The following is a 22,943-nucleotide window of genomic DNA, read 5'->3' as shown; positions in this document are numbered from 1 at the left end:
CTAATAGATTGACCATATAATTTAGCATCCAAACAGGGGTACTTCTTTCTGTGTTTGAAAGAGAGAGCTATTGATAATTATGCTGGGACAACTGGTACCCATGGAAATTGCCCTAGACAGACTTGGACATAATGGTCATTCTACCTAAATGTTCTTCCCTGCATGAGCTGGCTCCTGAGTGACTCTCTGGCTTCAGCTTACACTGTACTTGGCTTTGCTCCCTCCTCTCCAAACATGAAGTTTTTTTTTTTTAGTCCCATCTATGGAAGATGAAGAATTGAGTTTTTCATTCTATTCTTCATAATACAAATTTTTCTTCCTCTTTTCCTCCTAATAGTCATTTATTATATTTTAGTTGAAATTAGCTTTAGGTCAGTTTTTGGTATATAAAGTATTAATGAATGGTGTTCTGCTGCAAATGCTCCTGGAGCACCAATTTACTCATATGTGACTGGTAAATAGAGAAATGGTATAATTATAATTGGAGGTTGTATTGATTTACATGTGACTTTTCCTAGTAAAGGAGAGTCAGAATATCAAGAGTAGAGTTCAGAGGAAAAAAAAGCTCTGACTTCAATTCCATTTTAGCAAAGTTAAGGATCCTGCACCCAGGATTCCCTCTCCCAGAGAGGTACTCTACCTTTGTTCTTATAGCCTTAGTTGTATTCAGTCTATTTCCATCTCTAATGTCTCAGTTCCTGCAGATCAGCAAGGCCTCTCTGATGTTGTACATCTCTGAGCATCTCTTGAGGCAGCTCTAGCCACACTAAACTGACGGTTTGCATTGCCCAAGCCATCTCCTGGGGTACTAATTATGTTACTGCTGGTGCTTTGGTTACATGGCTGTGTAACTTTTGAATGATTGGTTCCAACCATATTTTTCCCATTCTCTTATTTTTAATGTGCAAGATTTTTCAGAAACACATATTGTGTTACAGCAGAAAGGCCTTTATTCTATGAACATAATCCTCAACAGAACTCTGTAGTGTTCTATAGTTTTCCTTTCCTGTACCGCTTTTCCTTTTGATTACCTATGAAAATAGTATTTTCCCTACTTACTTGTTGTTGTCGAGTCACTAAGTCATGTCAGACTCTTTGTGACACCATGAACTGCAGCACGCTAGGCTTCTCTGTCCATCACTATCTCCCTGAGTTGGCTCAAACTCATGTCCCTTGAGTCAGTGAAACCATTCAACCATCTCATCCTCTGTCACCCCCTTCTGCTTTTGCCCTCAATTTTTCCCAGTATCAGAGTCTTTTCCAGTGAGTCCGCCTTTTCACATCAGGTGGCCAAAGTACTGGAGTTTCAGCTTCAGCACCAGCCTTTCCAACAGATATTCAGGGTTGCTTTCCTTTAGGATTGACTGGTTTGATCTCCTTGCTGTCCGAGGGTCTCTCAGGATTCTTCTCCAGTGCCACAGTTCAAAAGCGTCTGTTCTTTGGCACTCAGCCTTCTTTATGGTTCAGCTCTCACACCCATGTATGATTACGGGGAAAACATAGCTTTGACTATATGGACATTTGTGGGCAAAGTGATGTCTTTGCTTTTTAAACACTGTCTAGGTTTGATATAGCTATTCTTCCAAGGAACAAACGCCTTTTAATTTCGTGGCTGCAGTCACCGTCTGCAGTGATTTTGGAGCCCAAGAAAATGAAATCTGACACTGTTTCTACGTTTTCCCAATCTATTTGCTTTGAAGTGATAGGACCGGATGCCATGATCTTAGTTTTTTGAATGTTGAGTTTTAAGCTAGCTTTTTCACTCTCCTCTTTCACCTTCATCAAGAGGCTCTTTAGTTTCTCTTCACTTTCTGCCATAAGGGTGGTGTCATCTGCATTCTGAGGTTGTTGATATTTCTCCCAGCAGTCTTGATTCCAGCTTGTGATTCCTCTAGCCTGGCATTTCGCATGATGTACTCTGCATATAAGTTAAATAAGCAGGGTGACAGTATACAGCCTTGACATATTCCTTTCCCAGTTTGGAACCAGTCCATTGTTCCATGTCTGGTTCTAACTGTTGCGTCTTGTCCTACATACTGGTTGCTCAGGAGGCAGGTAAGGTGGTTTGGTATTCTCATTTCTTTAAGAATAGTGTACAGTTTGTTGTGAACCACACAGTCAAAGACTTTAGCATAGTCAATGAAACAGAAGTAGATTTTTTTTGGAATTCCCTTGCTTTTTTCCCCCCACTTACTTAGTTTTGTTTAATTATAAAGAAAGATGATATCAGTTGTTAAGACATCAAGTCAATAGGAATCATGAGGCTTTCTATTAGTTTTATCTTATTATAGAAATATAATTTGGCATCTGTGCTCTTTTCTAGTCTAGTTGCATTGCATAAGCATTGATACTTTGGGTATAGAATTCTAAGTTGGAAAGAATATTTCCTCAGGATTTCAAAGGCATGCTCTACAGTTTTCTAGCATTTGTTGTTACTAAGAAGTACTAATGACTGAAAAGTTAAAGAGCTTATAAGACATATCCTTTTGTTTTGGAGTACTTGTGGAAGGTGATGACCATCACAGCCACTGTCTGCCTCAGGGAGCTGGACGTCTTGAATCTGAGGCTGCTGGCCTTGAAGGGTCTCCTGTGGAGGTGGGCGGCTGGCTGTGGTTCACTCTGGAGTCATAAAATCTGGTGGTGAACATATCAGGAGTATCCATCCGCACAAACTCTCCTTGAGGTGGACATCTTGCCTGGGTCACCATCACCAAGGCCTGGCCCCAGTCAACAGCCTGTAAGCTCCACTGCTCTGACTCCTCAGGCCTAGCAGACAACCAGTGGGGCACATAGCCCCACCCGTCAGCAGACAGGTTGCCCAAAGGCTTACTAAGCCCACAGCTGTCTCTGGACACTTTAATATTGTTAAGCTGGCAGTTCTCCCTAAATTGACCCACAGATTCAATGCAGTCTCTCTCAGAATCACAGTTGTCTCTTTTGCAGAAATTGTCAAGCTAAGCTTAAAATTTAAATGGAAATCCATGGTATCCAGAATAGCCAAAACAGTCTCAAAATTGGAGGAATGAGTTTCAAAATTTGAAATCAGGAACTGATTTCAAAATTACTGTAGTAATGTATGTGGTGTTGACCCTGCTTGTCAGCAGAGAAATTGTCACAAATACTAGGAAGGTAGCCCCATGATACTTCCTTTTGTATTATGGGTGTACCAGCGAGAGTATATACTTTGCATCCAGAATCCTAGCTGCAAGAGATTCTGGCAAATGTAGTTTTACGTTTTCTAGTTTAAGAAAGCACAGCTAGGAGGGTGGAATGGACATTGGGTGAGTCAATTTACAGTGAGAGTTTTTCTCAAAGGTCTGATGACTGTTATATGTCCTCTGTATTCAGAAGCAGGGCTCTAAAAATGGGAAGCTGTATACATGAATGGAGCTTCTTCACTAAGCATCATTGTGTAACAGTGGAATCATTAAGTTGGGAACACCCAGTATCAGTGTCTTCAAGTCTTCTCTCTTGGATTTTGGCTGTACAGTGTACTTTAAGTTGAGGGAGATTGAGAGGCAACATTAGCATCTGTAGAAGTCCACTGGAATTCTCCTGCCTTTTCAGTATGATAGTGCTGCCTTTGGCTGTTCCAGGTGGTGCCAGGTCTGAGATTCTGTTTTACTCCTTAGACAGTAAACTTTTCCTTTTTTATCCTGGTGAATGAGGAGCCATTGGCCCAGGAACATAGAGTATGGTCTGCTTTGCCTCTCAAATAGATTTTCATCTAGTCCTACTTCAGGTTACTGGGGTATCTCTTGCTATCAACAGTATCTGCAGTATAAATTAGGTTATTTCTCACATAGCCCTGAGTGTGGCTTGAGATTCGGCCCTCTATGGCTGCCTAAGCTCATTTTCACTCATCTAATTTTAGCTTCTAAAATTTTGTTCTTTCCTTGTCAGTTTGTTACTCAGTTGTTGTGTTTTTAGATGGGGTAATAGTGGAGCCATGTTTAATGTGCCATTTTTATTTGGAGGTTACATCATGTACTGTGTACACACAGCACTGTGTACTTTTTTCTGTTTCTTAGGGATGTTGCTGATAGGTTTGATTTGTTAAGACAGTTTTGTGTGATTCATTGGTTCCCTTGCTGGACTAGAATCTCTTTGTGCACAGGGCTGGAGTCTGATTTTGCTTCTTGTATCAGCACATTTCCTAGCACTCTCTAGGCTTCTCCAAAATAATTATTGACTTAGTAATAACCATTTTTGTAGGAGACTATTTCCCCTTTAGATTGGGTTGCACATAACCCATAGAGGAGCAATGAAATAACTAAGAATAGTAATTGTATTGCTGGATAAAATCTGGGTTTGAAAAGTGATTTTCTGATGTGAAAAATGGCTGTTGATGTAAAATCAGTCTCTTTCTGAGCACACTATATAAAATGATCATCCTCCCCGTCTTTCTCTAACTCCTTATTCTGAATTATTTTTCTTTGAAATATTGATTATCCCTGCTGTTATATGTATTTGTGTCTCTCCCCAGTATAATGTACCTTCCGTAATGATCAGGGACTCTATATTATTGTTTTGTTCATTGCTAGTTTCCACACACCCAGATCAGTGACCTGGCATAATGAAGTTGTGATTTTGGTTGTTTTTTCCCCCAGTAAGTCATTTTTTTATTAGAACTTAAACTGTATTTGTCCATTCCTCACTCTTGTGTGTGTTTGTGTCAGTGGATTTCTTTTGTTCAGAGAAATGGTTCTGTTGGTCCAGTGTTGATCTTTCTTAATGTTTTTCCTAATTTTAATCTGATTGCAATTAGAGTTTACCTGATTTTGATTGGGTTGTTGCTAATGTGTTGACTGCTCAGTTTATTTATTTATGTTTATTTTTTGGCCACGCCACTTGGCTTGTGGGATCTTAGGTCCCTGAGCAGGGATGGAACCCATGCCCCCTACGGTGGAAGCACAGAGTCCTAACCACTGGACCACCAGAGAATTCCCAGCTGCTCAGTTTATTGAATGAGAAGCAGAATTTTATTACCATCAGAAATTATCCATTTTGGGTTTGTGCAGAAGCATCTTAGTCTTTTTGCTTGTGTCAGAGGAGACCCTTATTAATGGAAATTGTGATCACATGACTTTGGTGACTTTGTATATTAAATTATACTTATCTTAGTTGTAGTTAAGTTTCCTTGGTAGAAATATTGTGGATCACATCCCTTCTCCCTTTGGAAGAGAAGATACTTTGAGGACAGTAGTGAGGCTAATGAATGAATGCTGGGGCAGATTCACTTAATAAGCAGTTTGAGTCTATTACTTTAGATAGATTACTCAGTTTCAGGACAAGGTTTTTGTTTGGGCATATTAATAACCTTTATCTTAAGCCCAAACACAGTTCTGTCTCAGTCTCTGTGGGGTCTCTGGGTCCTGGTGCAGCACAAGGTTTGTTTGAGCCCTCTGAGCGTTTCTGGTGGGTATGGGGTTTGATTCTAAACGTGATTTTGCCCCTCCTACCATCTTGCTGGGGCATCTCCTTTGTTCTTGGATGTGGGGTATCCTCTCAGAGCTGCTCTCCAGCCTCACAGCTGCCATGTAGCCTCCGCTCCAGCGCCTACCATCTTGCTGGGGCTTCTCTACCCTTGGACATGGGGTATCTCCTCACAGTCGCTCCCATGCTGCGCAGCCGCCACTCCCGCGCCGACACATTTGAAAAGACCCTGATGCTGGGAAAGATTGAAGGCAGGAGGAGAAGGGGACGACAGAGGATGAGATGGTAGGGCGGCATCACCGACTCAGTGGACATGAGTTTGAGTAAACTCTGGGAGTTGGCGATGGACAGGGAGGCCTGGCGTGCTGCAGTCTATGGGGTCGCAAAGAGTTGGACACAACTGAGCAACTGAACTGAACTGAAGCCCAAAATAAAGTTTATTTTTGCACTAAAAGTCTGAACCATGGCTACATAATATAGGGCATGTTGATTCTGAACTCTGGGTATGAAAAGTGCCTTAGAAGCTGGATTATTTGATAGTCATTCAATAATTGCACTAGTGTTGAGTGGTGTTCAGCTGCCACCAGACAGCTGTTCAGAAGAACCTTACTGTATATTGACACCAAAGCTCAAAGAGCTGGGCCTGATTGGCCTGGCTCTCCATGTAGAGTGGGTCTATTTTGAGGGATTTTAAAAGCCTTTGTGGATATGATTAAAAATAATTTTATAAAGAATGGTTCCTGTTATGTGATTGGAGGTTAAAAGACTAAATGACTTTTCCCTTTCATTCTCTGTAATTTGCTTTTCTAAATAAGAATGGTCCTGAAGTAAATGTTAGTGACGAGTGCTGAGTTAAGAAAGGTAGCTGGACAGCTGCCGAGAAATCATTGGCGTGAGTTGTTTTTGTTGGTCTTTCATCTTCCTTTGTAGTCTCATTTCTTTCTAGGAGGTTATAAATTAGGAACATTATTCAGTCTGAATTTGTTGAGTAGCTACTCTTACATAAGATGAACCTGACAATCTATAATCGCTTTTCAAAATTGCAAATAAGTGATCTGAGCAACCAGAGTTGCCTAGTATTTTGCTATGGAATATGAGTGGGGTTTAAAACATACCTGAGAGTGGTTCCTTTTTGGTTTCCATAAGCTGTTGTCTGACATGTGAAGGCAGTAATTAAAAAGACCCGATACTTGTATTTCTGGTTTTATCTTTAGAAACATGAGTGTTTCTTTCCTGCCCCCCCCCCCGCCCCCAGATGTGTGGCTTTTTAAAGTCAGTATTCTAAAGTCTATCATTATTACAATTTGGATGTATTTTTTCGTAAGAATACATATCTTCAACAGATTTTATGAATTTAGCAAGCATTTGTGTGTGTGTGTGCGTTAGTCGCTCAATTGTGTCCGACGCTTTGCGACCTCATGGACTGTAGCCCGCCAGGCTCCTCTGTCCATGAGATTTTCCAGGCAAGAATACTGGAGTGGGTAGCCATTCCCTTCTCCAGGGCATCTTCCCGACCCAGGGATCAAACCCAGTTCTCCCTCAATTGCAAGCAGACTCTTTACCATCTGAGCCACTAGGGAATCCCCTAGTTTTCTTGCCCTTATCTATTCTTGTATATTTGCAGTATAATAACCTTTGGTAAATTTCATGGAAATGCCATTTAGTATCCAAAAAGTAATTTTGTATACCTTCTTCTAGTTATGTAACTATTGTATCAACTAAGAGACCATCTTACCATTTAGGTCTTTTATTTTGAATTGCTTAATGTAACACTTTGTTACTTATATTTCCATATATGAGAATCAATGAACAAGGACAAAAGTACTTGAGAAAAAATTGAAAATTAATGGCACGTGTGAAAGAAGGAAGCCAAACTGAAATATATAAATCCTGTCCTGAAAATGAACATGGATTCTTCGTTCATGGGTATGTAGTAGGTGATTTAGAGAACCTGAACTCAGGGACTTTTGGGGTTGTGTCACTAGTCAAGCTAGAGAATTCATTCAGCTGAGCATTGTGCTGTATACTGACTTGTGTAAACTGATCGATGAAATGTTAACGGAAGGGCAGTAAGTTGCCAAGTGAAGTGAAGTCGCTCAGTCATGTCCGACTCTTTGCGGCCCCGTGGACTGTAGCCTACCAGGCTCCTCTTCCATGGGATTCTCCAGGCAAGAATACTGGAGTGGGTTGCCATTTCCTTCTCCAGCAGATCTTCCCAACCCAGGGGATTGAACTCCGGTCTCTCCCGCATTATAGGCAGACGCTTTACCTTCTGAGCCACCAGGGAAGTTGCCAATGCCTGACTAATTAAAACTGTTCTGTAACAAGTTTCAGATCGTGTTCTAGTATGTATTTGTCCCTCTAGTTCTGCTTAATTTCTGGTTCACACTAATTCCTCATTCCTTAATTTAAGTGGTCAACTTAATTTTTCAGGTTTTACAACTACAGTATGATTCATAATTAACTTTTAAGTCGTTATTGTATACTTACTAGGTCTTAAGTGATTTTCTGTGTTGTGTATATGTGATGTGACTTTAGTTAAAATGTGCTCTACGGTTACTACCTGCCGATGATGGATATCCCCTAGGAGCTCAGTTAAGCATTTGTTTTCCGGCAATTATGTAATTGGTTGCATTTTCTAATCTCCATGTATTTATTGGTGGGAGTAGTCTGGAATGGGGTACACTTAAACAAATGAAGGATACTGAGGGAGTGGGATACTTGTCATCTAAGGAGAAAAGGTAGTGCAGAGTCCTCAGCAAACAGACACAGAGTCCAAGAGCCAGGCAGTTCAGTGCTGAAGCCAGGGTTGAAATGCTGATCCTAAAACTAGTCAAGTTCAAAGAGTTGGTAGGTTGAAAAACCAAGATGATTAAAGCAGTGAAGCACAGTGGTTTTCTTGGTAGTCAGAGGTGGTCAGGAGTAATTCAGAAAGTAGCAGATAATGAATTGTATTTAGGTTATTTAGTCCTACAAGCCTCAAGAGATGATAAGGACAGGTCCCAGATTGAGGTACCAGGTTCTATTGGGAAGTACATTATTATTATTTTTTTTTTTTGCATATGGCATTCATTAAAACTTTTAAACTTTAATAATTCTCTTCCTTAAAAAAGCCATTTATTCCTTTAAGAAACTAAGTTATTTACCCTAAGTTGTTTTACGCCACCATCTGGATTTGACTGTCCCTCCAGGTGTTGTTCAATTTGTTCCTCTATCCCCTTGTATTTGGGGCTTGTATTCAGATTGAATATTTTTGACAACAATCCTTCCTGGGTGGTGCCTGCTGTGTGGGAAGTACATTATTGAAGGTATGTCTGTTTTTCTTGATCCACCGAGATAGAATAGCAGTAATGTAAATGTAGCCTTTCCAGCTGATTATTTTTTTAATAGTCAGATATTTGATTAGACCTGGTTACTTGTTATGAATGAAATTCAAGCTTGTTTAGTCTCTAAGGTGTGTCTGACTCTTTGCAACTCTACAGACTGTATCCCATCAGGCTCCTCTGTCCAAGGGATTTCCCAGGCAAGAATATTGGAGTGGGTTGCTATTTCCTTCTCTATGACTGAAATTCAAACTTACTTGAAATGAAAGTAATTTTGTTTATTAAGGGAGGAGATTCTTAATTAGAGTGTGCTATGCTATGCTATGCTATGCTAAGTCGCTTCAGTCGTGTCCGACTCTGTGCGACCCCACAGACGGCAGCTCACCAGGCTCTGCCGTCCTAGGATTCTCCAGGCAAGAATACTGGAGTGGGCTGCCATTTCCTTCTCCAGTGCATGAAAGGGAAAAGTGAAAGTGAAGTCGCTCAGTCGTGTCCGACTCTTAGCGACCCCATGGACTGTAGCCTACCAGGCTCCTCCGTCCATGGGATTTTCCAGGCAAGAGTACTGGAGTGGGGTGCCATTAAGCTGTGTTTTATAAACCTTTTTTTGTTGCTGCAATTTAAAGTTTTGGTTCTTAGGTAAACACCTCCAGTAAATGGGTATGTTTTCTGACTTATACTCAGCATGTGCGTATGTGAGAACATCTCCTTTGAATAGACAGGTCAGTAACTGAAGAGATTCAGTTAGGAAGTATAGTCTCAGAAAAATGCCCACTGATGCCTTAAGTGATACTTCCTGGTAACTTTGGATTCCTGTCTAAATTACTCCTTGTTCGGAGCATTCTCAGATGTTACTCTGTGCTTAGGTGATGCATACTCATGTGTATATTATATGATGTCAGTTTTGCAGGTTTCTGGACTTTGACCGTGTGCTGGTAATTAGACCAAGACTTCCTGCTTGATCTTTAAAAATAATTTATTTATTTTTGGCTGTGCTGGGTCTTCATTGCTGTGTGGACTTTTCTCTAGTTGTGGCGAGGAGGGGTTCTCTGTAGTTACCGTGTGCAAGCTTCTCCCTGCAGTGACTTCTCTTTGTTGTGGAGCAGGGACTCTAGGGCGCAGGCTTCAGTTGAGGTTCCCGGCCTCTAGAGCACTGGCTCAGTAGTTGTGGCGCAGGGGCTCAGTTGCTCCGTGGCATGTGGGATCCTCTCAGACCAGGGATCAAACCTATGTCTCCCGCATTGGCAGGTGAATTCTTTACCACTGAGCCACCAGGGAAGCCCCTCCTATTTACTGACTTAAATATTAGTCAGTGATGCAGGAGAATCTTGTAACTGTTAAGTAATTTTGAGTCAGTAGCTTTTGTAAATATTGTGCAATTCTCTATAAAATATGACTGGTTTAAAATCCAATGTATTGTGCTATTTCTCCCTTCCAGGTCTGGTCATTTATATTGTGGGGTAAAGTAATGGCTCTTCCACAAGCATTGATTCTTTTCTATGGTGTTCCTAGCTTTGGGACCCAGCAATTGTATGAATTAGGCATTTTTATTACAAATTAATGACTGTATGGGAATTTTTTTTTTCTCCTACAGTTGATTTTTTTCCCCCCCCCCGCCTTTCTAAACGAAGTCTTCAGGAAAAGACTGCCATCTTGTGGTTTTTAAAAATACAGAATTTAAGGAAAAAAATTCTTGTTATGTGACTGCTGAGATTTTATATGTGTATGTAGTTGTTTTATAATACCAAAATGAGTAAAAAATGAGTACTATTAAATCTTATCTTTACACTGCCTTGATTTTTCCTTTGGATAGTTTTTTTTCTTCATTTTATTATAGTATTGATATAACAATATTTTAAGGATTTCTGTTAATTAAAGATTCCTCTGTTGAGCCCACTCTCAAACATCAGTAGTAGAAATAATTCTCTATAATAGCAGTTTTAATTAAGAACATATATTGAGAGTTTTTATATTATTAAGGCTTTTCCAGTATGACCTATTGATGATAATGGAATTATTTGGATTAAAAAATACTGATCTTTAAAATATAATTATTTGACAAACTATATCCTAAGGAACCTTAATTTTATAATGTAGAATTCCATTTAATAAAAAGTGATACTTAGAAGTAAAATACACCTTGATTCTAGTTTCATTTTTGGATAGTTATTAGTATAAACTGAAAAAATTGTTTTCTTCAAAATACTAGGAAGGCGCTATTTGTAGTTAAGAAAGTTTTAAAACCACCTCTTGTGTAAGAAATGGAAACTACTTGCAAGCTTGGGGTCAGTTCTTAGGTAATGTCAAAGAAGTGTCTATCAGTGTATATCAACAAGTCATAACATTACTTTTTGAAGTAACTTTTCATTTTCATTTATTTCATTCATTTATATTGACTTATGTCTTCTGTATGTCTTGATTTTTAATATTCATTGTATTTAAAATAACAAGTGTTCATTTCTTCAGAAATGTTTTGGTGAACCATATAGACAACTCTTTATAAAACAAGGCTTGTGTTCTCCCTCAGAGACAACCAGATTCTGATACATTGGGCCTCTGGACATCTTACACCTAAAGTCATTCCTAATCAGGGAAGGGTAGTCGTTGAAGGAAAAAGTTATTATCCACCAAAGATAGCACTCTAGACGGAGTGCTCCTGAATCACCCCTGTAATTTTAGTAGGTTGTGGCAGCCTTTATTTAAATTGCCTCCTCTTTTGTTTCCCCCTTAGACAGGGAGGGAGAATGGTTCAATTCAGGGGTATAATATGATGTCTTGCACTTTTTCAAATGTTTTGCAGTTATGCTAAGAAAGAATCTGATCTTAATGGAGCCCAGATCAAGCTTCGAGAATACGAAGCAGCGCTGAATTCGAAAGATGCGGCTTTGGCGACTGCGCTTGGTGATAAGAAAAGTTTAGAGAGTGATTTGGAAGATCTGAAGGATCAGATTGCCCAGGTAAGTTAGACTCTGCTCTTGAGCTGTATATCACAGGTTAATTGCCCCATCTGTCTTGATTGTAAAACTTGTTTTATGCTTTTTATCTTAAAAACTGTATTGAGTTATTTTAGCTGGGGGGCGGCGGTTACACCTGCAGGGGAAGACTTGAGCTAGCTGACATGTACAGCACCCTCACCTCTCGGTCGCTGCGTCTGGACGTGCAGGTCTTGCCGCTGCCGTTCGCCCTCCCTGTTGTGCTTGTGCTCATTCGTTTCCCCATCTCACAGCCTATCTCATTATTGTACCAAAATGTAAGGTAAAAAGAGAGAAGATGTCTTAATGGTGCCCTCCACCCAGGAAAAAATGAAAATGGTAGCTGAGATCGTTCGTTTGAGTCTTGAAATGTAAGCCATAGGTATCTCTTCATCCCCTGTTGCTGTTTACCAGATTTGCGGGATGTTTTGATGTGACACTCTGTGGGTGGGACCAGCAGTTGAACCCACAGTTCTGTGATAAAGATTATCATGAGGGACTCTCATACATTGACAAATATATAGAAATTGTAATGCTTGACTTGATTCAGTCCGTAGGTATCTATTAAATTCATTATTAAATGATTGCTGTATAATTTTCATTAGTTCTTTTTCCTTCTATTAGTTGGAAGCCTCTTTAGCTGCTGCGAAGAAACAGTTAGCAGATGAAACTTTACTTAAAGTGGATTTGGAGAATCGCTGTCAGAGCCTTACTGAGGACTTGGAGTTTCGTAAAAACATGTATGAGGAGGTAATTATATATAATTTTTCTTTTTTAAGGAATGGAGGGATCCCAAAAGGCTTTGTTATAAACCGTACATGTGAAAAAATGGGAAGAATTTTGTAGGCAAAGGATCAAAGGCACTGTTGCTAAAAAGGCTGCATGTAAGAATTCAAGGTGCTATGGTAAATTTATAAGCTTTTACTTCACCTAGAGCTTCCCTGATAGCTCAGTTGGTAAACAATCCACCTGCAATGCAAGAGACCCTGGTTGGATTCCTGGGCTGGGAAGATCCTCTGGAGAAGGGATAGGCTCCCCACTCCAGTATTCTTGGGCTTCCCTGGTGGCTCAGCTGTTAAAGAATCTGCCTGCAATGGGGGAGACCTGGGTTCGATCCCTGGGTTGGGAAGATCCCCTGGAGGAGGGAACAGCCACCCACTCCAGTATTTTGGCCCAGAGAATTCCATGGACTGTATGGGAACTGTATGGGATCACAAAGAGTTGGACATGATTGAGCAACTTTCACTTGTGCAATAATATCACTTAAATTACTTCATCTAACTTAAAAAGGTCTGGCCACAGCTGTTAATTAACTGTCAACCTCTTTAAGCATTTGTATTAGTGATATATTACTTCAAAATTTAGTATCTTAAAATCACAGACTTTTACTATCTTACAGTTTCTCAAGGTCAGGGATCTAAGAGCTGTTTAACTTAGATGGTTGTCTTCAGTGTCTAATGAGGTTGCAGTCAGGCTTTCAGCCTGGTCTGGAGGAACACGTCACAGTTCATTCACAACTGTTGTCTGGAGATACCAGTTCAGCATCGGCTTCCTTATGTGTATATATTAGTCGCTCAGTCATGCCCACCTCTTTGCAACCCTATGGACTGTAGCCCACCAGGCTCTTCTGTCAGGGCTGCTCATGATGGGATTCCTCAAGAGTGGATGACGAGAGAGAGAGAGAGAGAGCAAGGCAAGCCACATTCTCTTGTCGAGACTAATCCCTAAGTGATATACCGTCACTCCCCATCACACAGACCAACCACGATACGGTATGGAAGGGGGCTCACACAGGAGATACCTGGAGGCAGCAGTCATCGGGGGCTGGCTACCCACAGCGTTTATAGTTATATGTGTATATTAAAAAATATCATTTATCAGCCACAACTTCTGTGATTCAGCCTTGAGAGGTAAAAGTAACAGCTGTTACCAAAAAAGACGTGTAGTGTAATACAGTTGAAGAAAGGGGCATGTGTATTTTCTCAAAATTGAAAAGCGTTTGAGAACATGCAGGTTAAAGAACATGCCGTTAAATACTTAAATGTTTTTTAAAGTAATGTAATGTTAAAAACAATGACTAACAATTTTAAAATAGGAATTTATTAAAAAGTTAAATAATTTTAGTTGGAGAAAAATAATTTAATAGAAATTGACCATTTTTACTGGATATTGTGGGGACAAACTGCACTCATTGAATAAGCAGCCAGACTTTGGACAGTTCTTGAGTCGTTTTCTTATTTAAAAATGAAATACCAATGCCTGCTGTTTTTTCCCCAAGAAATGGTGAGGATCAAAGTGAAATACCATGTGTGAAAGCTCCTTTTAAATTAGTGACTGCTATCATATAATTATTCACTACAGTTCATAAATTGAAGTATATTTATGTTGACTACATTTTTGTTTCATTTTGTTAAAATTGCCCATGATCTATTATTTCTTAGTTTTGAAGCTGTGTGGATTCCTGCATCTTTAAACCAGAGGTTGAGAATTTTTTTCTTTGCAAATCATTTATTTTATGTAAAATACTAAGTGATAAACGACGTCAGTAAAAAGTAATTTAGTATTTTTAGAGTGTTTGGTAGCAGCTTTGAATTTTGGGGTTTTGCCTTTTTGAGAATGAATTAAAAAAAATATTCCTCATTTCTTCTTTTTTCACATGGAGGGTCAAATTCTATTCAGTAAATATACCTAGATTCCTTATTATGAACAGTTAAGGGGTAAGAGGAAGGAGAAAAGCAGCAAGAAGAGGAAGGGAGGCAGATGAAGGGCAAATGGCTAGTAGGTACCTGATACTGGTTGAACTAAACCTTTCATTTGCATATTTTTATGATTTAAGTAGCATTCACTTTATAGAGATATGAGCCCTAGGAGACTAGTAGCAGAACTGGAATTTGATCCCTGGTTTTCTGATTCCATCCAGCTCATCTTCCTCCGGTTAAGTGAAAGATGAGGACATGCACAGAAAAACCGCATGCTGGAAGAGGATACAGAAACAAGTTCTTCTTATATCCCCCTCTTGTGGCCTCTTTAATTATTGCCACTAAGGACAGATCTGTATTTTCAGAGCTAGCCGCTAGAATGGAAATTTTATTCTTGGACTTGTGTTCCTAGCCATTCTAGTTTGGATAATTCCTTAAAACCTAATGTGAAGGATTATGCCTATTATTTCTATTGTTTGATAGTGAATTGTCATATGTACTTGAGATAGAAAAGTAATATGGTCAGTAAGATTCTGTATCAATTGATGTTGGTACCTTAGCATCACCAGCTATTAGGATGAGTCATGTAAATTGGCTTGCTCTGTCCATTGCATCTTAGTATGTCTAAGACAAGTTTTATTGTATGCATAAATCTTCTAGTTGAAGTTTTACTGATAAGTTTCTAACGTTTTGTGTGGAATTTTTTTTCAGAGTTATTCTTAGTACTGTCAGTACAACTTAGAAAAATAATTACATGCTATTCAGTAAACCTAGTTATCCATGATTACATGGTAAAGTCTTCCAGCCATTCCTTGCCTTTAGAGAAATAAATAGCTGTGCTACTGAAAATAAACATAAAATTCCTAGGGTTTGACATGCTACCATTTCTGTCATTAGTCCTGTCTCAAAAATCTTCTCATTTGTAAATGAAGGCAAAAAAGTGTCTATTCACATGCTTGTCCTAGGACAGACATGAGGAGGTTGGTGTGTAAAACTTGATATCAGCCATGATAAGTAACTTGGTTTTATGTCCTTTTTTCTTCCTAGGAGATTAATGAGACCAGAAGAAAGCATGAAACCCGCTTGGTAGAGGTGGATTCTGGGCGTCAGATTGAGTACGAGTACAAGCTGGCTCAAGCCCTCCATGAGATGAGAGAGCAACACGATGCCCAAGTCAAGCTGTACAAAGAAGAGCTAGAGCAGACTTACCATGCCAAAGTGAGCAGACTCTGCCCGGGATGGCTGTGAACACTTAAAGCTTGTGTTTCAGAGTCTCCCTGAGAACGTAACTTGTTGTTTGGTTTGTTCTAGTTTTATTAAATGAATTCCTGCAGTCTCCATGAATATAGAAAATTGCTTGTTTTTTTTAAGAAAGCAATTTTTTATAAAGTAAATGTTAATTAGAAACTACTCAGAGAAAGTAAGGTTATTCCACTTTTACCAGAGGCAAGGTCTTTAACCTCTTTGTCCAGGTGATCATTCATGTCAAGTTATATTAGTTAAACTCCAGCCATCTAAAAGTAACTTTTCATTCAGTAACAAGTACTAACCTTGTTGGACCACATCTAATTTTGACTGCCTGTCATCATTGTACATAGATTTTGACTCCCACGCTTTGGGCTGTTTTGAACAAAGGCCAAAATGGACAGTCTCTGATACTTCTTCCTCAGCCACTAATTATTCATTTTAAAAAGGCTGTAGAAACTTCTCTCTTATATTAGGAGACCATGCAAAAATTTACTAAATCACTGGGTACAGGCTTTCATAGTAAATGATTTTATCCCAATGTGTTAAATGTTACATGATTTGATTAAAAAGTTATTAGTGGAAGACTTAGAAAATAAGTCATAGAGGTGTTGAAAATAATTTCCATTGCATGGCCTCAAATTGGTCATATTGCTTTTAATCCACTTTATGAAATAGTAATTGGCTGCTGAGAGGGTGATCTTTTAATCTCTTCATTTAGTTGTTCAGTGCTTGCTTAGTGCTGGCACCATGCCGGGCACTGAAGAAGCTAAACTAAGGATGGGTCTGTCACATAGACTCTGGTCTCAGAGAGAGTCAGGGAAGAGACATAGAGAAGACATACCGGAAGACAGGCAGGACAGAATGCCATGGGCATTTGGAGGAATGGGCTATTGTTTTTACCAGAGGAGCTTTTTTTTGCTTCTGAAAGGAAGTATTTCTATTTGGTTTGAGATAATCTCTTAATTAGTACTTGTGTTTATTGTTTTATATTCTGTATCAGATTTGCTGGGTTAGGGATATGTGATGCTTGTTTTCCTACAAACACCACCATGGCTAAATTGCCCCTGTTCAGTCTCCTTATTAGCAGCATTGTCTGAGACATTATAGACATATAATGGATGAAATATTGAAGCCCTAAATTTTGGGTAAACCCATGTATATCAGTATTGGTGTTTTTTTTTTTTAGTTAGGGGCTAATTACTTTACAATATTGTAGTAGTTTTTGCCATACATTGACATGGATCAGCCATGGGCTTACATGTGTTCCCCTTCCTGGACCCCCCTCCCACCTGCCTCCCCATCCCATCCCTCTGGGTCACCCCATTGCCCCAGCCCTGAGCATTTGTCTCATGCATCGAACATGGAATGGAGTTCTGTTTCACATGTGATAATATACATGTTTCAATGCTATTCTCCCAGAACGTCCCACCCTCCCCTTCTCCCTCAGAGTCCATAAGACTGTTCTATGCATCTGTGTCTCTTATTCTGTCTCGCATATAGGGTTATCATTACCATCTTTCAAATTCCATATATATGCATTAGTATACTGTATTGTTGTTTTTCTTTCTGGCTTACATGGAGTATTGTTAAGCTCCCATATTGGAAACTGAGCTGAAAAAGCAGAAAAACTTTTAAGGTACTCATGCCACATCAGCAAACTTCATGATGCTTTTCCTGTTTCATCAGCTAGTTACTGACAGGGCTCAGGTTTGAAATGAAATATCTTGAGATGTTCATGCTTCCTCATTTGTTTGTTCTAATTCACTAGATAAGACTGACTGTGGTGTGCTTCTTTTCTTAGCTTGAAAATGCCAGACTGTCATCAGAGATGAATACTTCTACTGTCAATAGTGCCAGAGAAGAACTGATGGAAAGTCGTATGAGAATTGAGAGCCTCTCGTCTCAGCTTTCTAATCTACAGAAAGAGGTAAGTAAGCTTCGGAGTTGTACTTGAAGGCTACCTCCACCACGGTAGTTGACCTGCTTGGCTCTTCCTGAAATCACTTTTCAGAGAGGATAGTATTTTCTTGAATTCTGGTTTCACAGTGCTCCCCAGAGATTTTTTTTATTCCTCACTGCATAAGCATCCTCTGGGCAGACTGTTGTTCCTAACCTAATAGATTACCTGGAGCTAAGGGAATTGCCCTTGAGGGAACGACCTGCCGGCTTATTCTCTGGACTTACCCCAGGACCCTGGTTTTCTGACCCAGCCAGCAGTCTGATCTCCACATGGTGCTCTTCCCAACATACTCGTTTTCATCACATTTAGAAACTGTTATGAAGAAAAACCTGCAGAAGTTCTTTGTGGGTGATAAATGCTTCGTGTTTCTAGACAAACTCCCTTGGTGCTTAGAATACTCAGCAGTTAGTATCTTGGAAAGTAGCATCAGTTGGCATCTTGGCTGATAATTTAGTGACTCACTCATTCATCGGCACACCTAACTGTCTTATGACTGTTGCTGGTTGTGTTGATCGGTGCCTGTCAGTACGTGATGGTGCACTCTAGGTGCTGCATAAGCAGGTGTGGACACTGCCTGAAATCTGGTTTTTGGTTCAAGGGTGATGCTGATATGCGTGCAAAGTACATGTACAACCATGTAAGTGTGTAGGATATGTTGATAATCTACTGCTCACCTTAATGACTTAGGCAGTAACTTCAGCTTCTGTTTTCCTTAAGGGAGGAAATTTTGTTGTTTTAAGTTTTTCATATGAGTAAACTTTTTTATTCTTGATTAAATAAGCTTTCTTTTTTAATATTTTGTTTTTAGTAGTATCCTTTTCTGCTTATAAAACTGAAGACATTTATTGTAGAAATTTAGAAGACCCTTTATTGTGTAAAATGAGGTGATTAAAACAGCAGTTTTTACTTTGCCGTTATCACATGTACTTCATTACTCACAACATAAAGTTAAACAGCTGGAAGGACAAGGGCCTTTGAGTTCACTCAGTCTGACCACAGACCTGGGTGAGTTTAATTACCAGCCCAGAGACTGTAAGCTGACAAGTGGGTTTCTTTCACTGTTCCCAATTTTTCTCTTTATACCTTACTCTCTTCAAAGATTTTCCTTTAAGAATTGAAGTCTTTTTTCCATTGCCTCATTTAATAGGTACCTTTCTAAAGATAGTCCTGTCTGTTTTTACTCAGAGTTGACATTTACTACTTTTCTCCATTTCATAACTGGTTTTCTGGTTATTCCCTCTCCCTCAGTTTTACATTTCTTTATCTTTTAGGAGGTGGGGGTAGGGGCTGATGCTTAATGCACTTGATTATGCCAGGTGTGGATGTTCTACAGGTGGGTGAATAACACTTGCCTGTGGTTAAATAGCAGTAGGCTCTGAAATTTGGCAGCTGTGTCTTCTGACTCAGGTCCAGGGCTCTTTCCCTGTTTGCCTGTTAGTTATGTTCCTGTCATTGCAAGTTTTTTGGTTAACTTCAGGTTCAGTTCAGTTTAGTTCAGTCATGTCCAACTCTTTGTGACCCCATGAACTGCAGCACACCAGGCTTCCCTGTCCATCACCAATTCCTGCATCTTGCTCAAACTCATGTCCATTGAGTCAGTGATGCCATCCAATCATCTTATCCTCTGTCATCCCCTTCTCCTCCTGCCTTCAATTTTCCCCAGCATCAGGGTCTTTTCCAATGAGTCAGTTCTTCACATCAGGTGGTTAACTTCAGGTTAGCAGCTGTTAAACAGCGTTAGGCAGTGCCCTTGGTGTTTTGAAGAGTTCCTTCCTTAGGAAATAGGAGAGAAGGACCTGCTTCAGCCAGATAGTTTTAAATTTCTCTGTCGGGGGTGGAGAGTGATCCTTTCTGGTATCAAATTTTATGATAAATAATATATCTTGAGGGATATCTTCTTTGATTGATGAATTTTAGCCTTAGATCATTAAAAAGAAAAAGGCATCTCTAAATTTTTGTTTTAGAGTATTTGTTGTGAAGTCATTGATTTCATCATGCTGCATGTTAGGCCATAGAATTTCCTTTTTGGTTATGTGACTCATGTTAATGAAGTAGCTCTTTAGTTTTACTTACAAATGATATAGCCTTTAAAATGATGACTTAGAAAATATTTTTACATAGTATAGTAGTAGCAGTATTATGTTTTTAGTATTAGGCATTACATATATTGCTTACAGCTTTTCTTTCATTTCTATCTAGATTTTTGACTTTGGCCAAATTAACGAATTGGTCAGGGTCTGTTTGAGTTGCAGAAGAGTTTAGTGGCACTTTGAAAGCACCTCTATTTTTTGTTTTTCTAACAATCAAATTCTGGAAACTTCTGCGAGAGCTAGATTATAATAAACTGGTACAATTATGTACTTTAAAACAAAGAGAACCCGACACCATTAGAAATAAGGAGTACAGTTTTAGAGTTTTGAGGCAGAGTCTTACAGATAGTCTCGTTGGACCTCTTTGTTTTCCTAACGGTACCAGTTTAGTGAGGTGTGTCATTTAATGGCAGAATCAGGAAGAAGGATCTAGATCTGTCTCTCGTGTTGTATTCTTTGTATTTCACTGTGAAGCAGGTGTAGTGCAGCTATTTAAACTACATTTAAATATTTCTATTTAAAAATACAAAATGATTCAGAGTAACTTTAAAGCTTATTTACACCTAGATTTTGATTTTTCCCTCTTATAGAACCCTGTAGCATCTAAGGTGGACAAATAGAGTACATTTTGGCCTTTACAGAATGAGGCTAAAAGTTTTCTCTGAATCTTGAGTGATTCATGTCCCTTCAGATTAGACATTGTTGCCCATCTGTCTCTCCCACCTGGTAAATAAAAATAAAGAGATTGATTGAAGAGGAGACATTTTACTTCCTTATTTTTAGGCTGCGCTGCATGAGAGATCTTTGTTACTTGACCCAGGATCAAACCTGTGCCCCCTGCAGTGGAAGCACAGAGTCCTAACCACTGAAGTGCCAGGAAATTCCCAAAGAACATACATTTTACACTTAACTGTTTTTTATTTTGGAGGAAAGAAAATATAAGAACCCTGAGAAAGGGAAAAAATGGATTTCTCAGTTTATAGCCTGTTTTTTTAAATTTTTTTGCAAATACAGTTAAATGCATGTTCTCTGAGGCAGGATTTTGTTTAGCATCCCTCTTGAGATGAATGCTTGCTTCTGATACAGAATGTCTCTGGATTTTAATTAATTCATTCATTGATTATTTTTTAAATAATATTTTTATTTTGGCATAATTGTAAATTTGTAGGAAAGTTGGAAAGCTGGTACACACAGCTCCCTTAGCTCCCTCCCCAGTTTTCCTTCTTTGTTAGCATCTTAGATGGCTGTGGTTCATTTGTCAAAACTGAGACATTGCCATTGGCACATTATTGTCAACTAGACTAGACTATTTGGATTTTACCAGATTTTCTGTTACTGTTCTTTTTTCTGTTTTGGGATACCACAGATCTCCCTAGTCTCCTCTGGTCGGTGACAGTTTTTCAGACTCTCTTTGTTTTTCATGACCTTGACAGTCTTAAGAAGAGCTGGCCAGGTATCTTGTAGGCTGTCCCCCAGTCTTAAGTTTATCTGGTGCTTTTCTTATGATTAGCCTGGAGATACGGATTTTAAGCGCCCTTCTTGTTGCATCATATCAGGGATTACATAACATGCACACAACATCATTGTTGGTGATAACCTCATCATTGGCTAAGACACTGTTTGCCAGGTCTCCCAACTGTAAGTTACTATTTTTGTGTTTCCCTACTCTGTTTTTAGGAAGCAAGTCACTGAGTCCAGCCTGCTCTCAAGGATAAAGAGCAGTAATTATGCATCACATTCTGAAGAGAGTATTTACCTTTATTAAATGGAAGGCTTTTGTAAAGATTCGTCTCTTCTTCCCCTATTTGTGTATTTATCTATTCATTCATTTGTTTCTGTCAGTAGAGACTCACGGAAATCTTTTTATAATTTGGATTGTATTTGGATACTAGATTATTTTATTGGCTCAGATTGTTCCAGCTTTGGCTTTGAGGAATTTTGTTAGGTTGGCTACCATGTTCCCCCCTTTTTGGAGCACTTCTTATTTTTATGGTTCTGTAATATGCTCCAGGCTCATAGTGTATTTTCCCTATCTCAGCACTGGTATCAGCTATTTCTTCAGGGAGCTCTGGTTCTTTTTATTGGAGAGTGGTATCTAGAAAGTAAGTTCTGGGCCCTGGGTATGTTCATTGGTAGGGGGTGTCATTGTTTCTAGGCCTGCTTGTGGGCAGAGCTAGGTAAATGTGTATATGTTAACCCATGTTTACATGCTTATCTGTAATTGTATCTCCCACCACTTGTACTTATATTAAGATAACCAAGCATTTACACAGATGTCTGGAACTCTAACCCTGTACCACTGGGTTCACTTTAGGCTTCCTTGCTTGCTTACCTGTAACTTCTCTCTCTGAGAGTAAGAAGCCTGGTTTCTAACATCCCGTTTCCTTATTTGTCCAGCCTCAGTATACGTGTAAAGCAGTTTCAAATTTCTTAACCTATACCCCTGTGTGAAATAAACTCACTAGCTAGAGTGTAATGTTTCTGCACAGAATAGAGATCCTTTTTATCTTTAGCCTTCCAGATTTCACTTTTGCACAGTATGTGCCCTTTCCCTCCTGCTTTGATGCATAGGTATTTGTGATTTAAGGGCCTAAGCTCTATATCAGTCTTTTGGAGTTGATTACTTTGGGCATTTTCTGAGGTTAGGGAGATAAATTCTGTTGTGGAGACATGCAGATGAGTAATTACCTGGTGAACGACAAGGTTTCTAAGATGAACCTTCTTGTGTAGGAGGTGTGAGTTTTCATTTTTTTTAATACCAAATATGAGGTTCCCATGTTTACAGTAATATTTACAGACTGCACTATATCATATGGTCTTTGCATGCTGATGGAGTGTGGGAAAGCACCCCATGTCTGAAGCGGTAACTAGAATCCCTTTTGTTAAGTTTCTGAATTGTTCTAGCAGTTCCCCATAAGATACTCAGTTTCTTTTGTCAGTGAGTTTTCTTTTAATTCTTTGCTTTTGTTACTTTATACTTTTGAGCTAAATGGTTTGTAGGGGAGCCAGACTTTTTTACTAAAACCACAGCTTAAAATTTTGTTTCCTTTGGTCAAACAAAGAAAAATTATATGTATATTTATGGCACATTTGATGAATATCTTTTCCTAGCCTTTTTATAAGACAAAACCTTCCTAAGAGTTGTATTTTGTATTGGAGGAATTTTGTTTTTTAATTTCTTAAAATAAAAATGTTCTTGAATTCTGGTGTTAAGA

At 39.1% G+C, this 22,943-nt stretch overlaps 1 protein-coding gene across 2 annotated transcripts in view; it reads left to right on the top strand.

Annotated features, from left to right (window-relative positions):
• LMNB1 (lamin B1) overlaps positions 1 to 22,943 on the top strand; it is a 52,975-nt gene that overhangs the window by 11,769 nt on the left and 18,263 nt on the right. The window contains exons 1-5 of one of the 2 annotated variants that reach the window (XM_081499013.1): positions 4,724 to 7,362; positions 11,560 to 11,716; positions 12,356 to 12,481; positions 15,478 to 15,648; positions 17,480 to 17,605. In XM_081499013.1, coding sequence (XP_081355139.1) covers positions 7,283 to 7,362; positions 11,560 to 11,716; positions 12,356 to 12,481; positions 15,478 to 15,648; positions 17,480 to 17,605 — 660 coding nt within the window. In that variant the 5' untranslated portion in view covers positions 4,724 to 7,282. Of the gene's footprint in view, positions 1 to 4,723; positions 7,363 to 11,559; positions 11,717 to 12,355; positions 12,482 to 15,477; positions 15,649 to 17,479; positions 17,606 to 22,943 lie in introns of those variants that run through there. The other variant, XM_081499012.1, reaches the window with a different exon arrangement.

This window comes from Giraffa tippelskirchi, chromosome 6, assembly GCF_054371585.1.
Source record: "Giraffa tippelskirchi isolate mGirTip1 chromosome 6, T2T-mGirTip1v1.2.pri, whole genome shotgun sequence".
Lineage (NCBI taxonomy): Eukaryota > Metazoa > Chordata > Mammalia > Artiodactyla > Giraffidae > Giraffa > Giraffa tippelskirchi.
The sequence above is the reverse complement of the archived record's forward strand: the minus strand, read 5'-3'. Positions and strand labels throughout refer to the sequence as shown.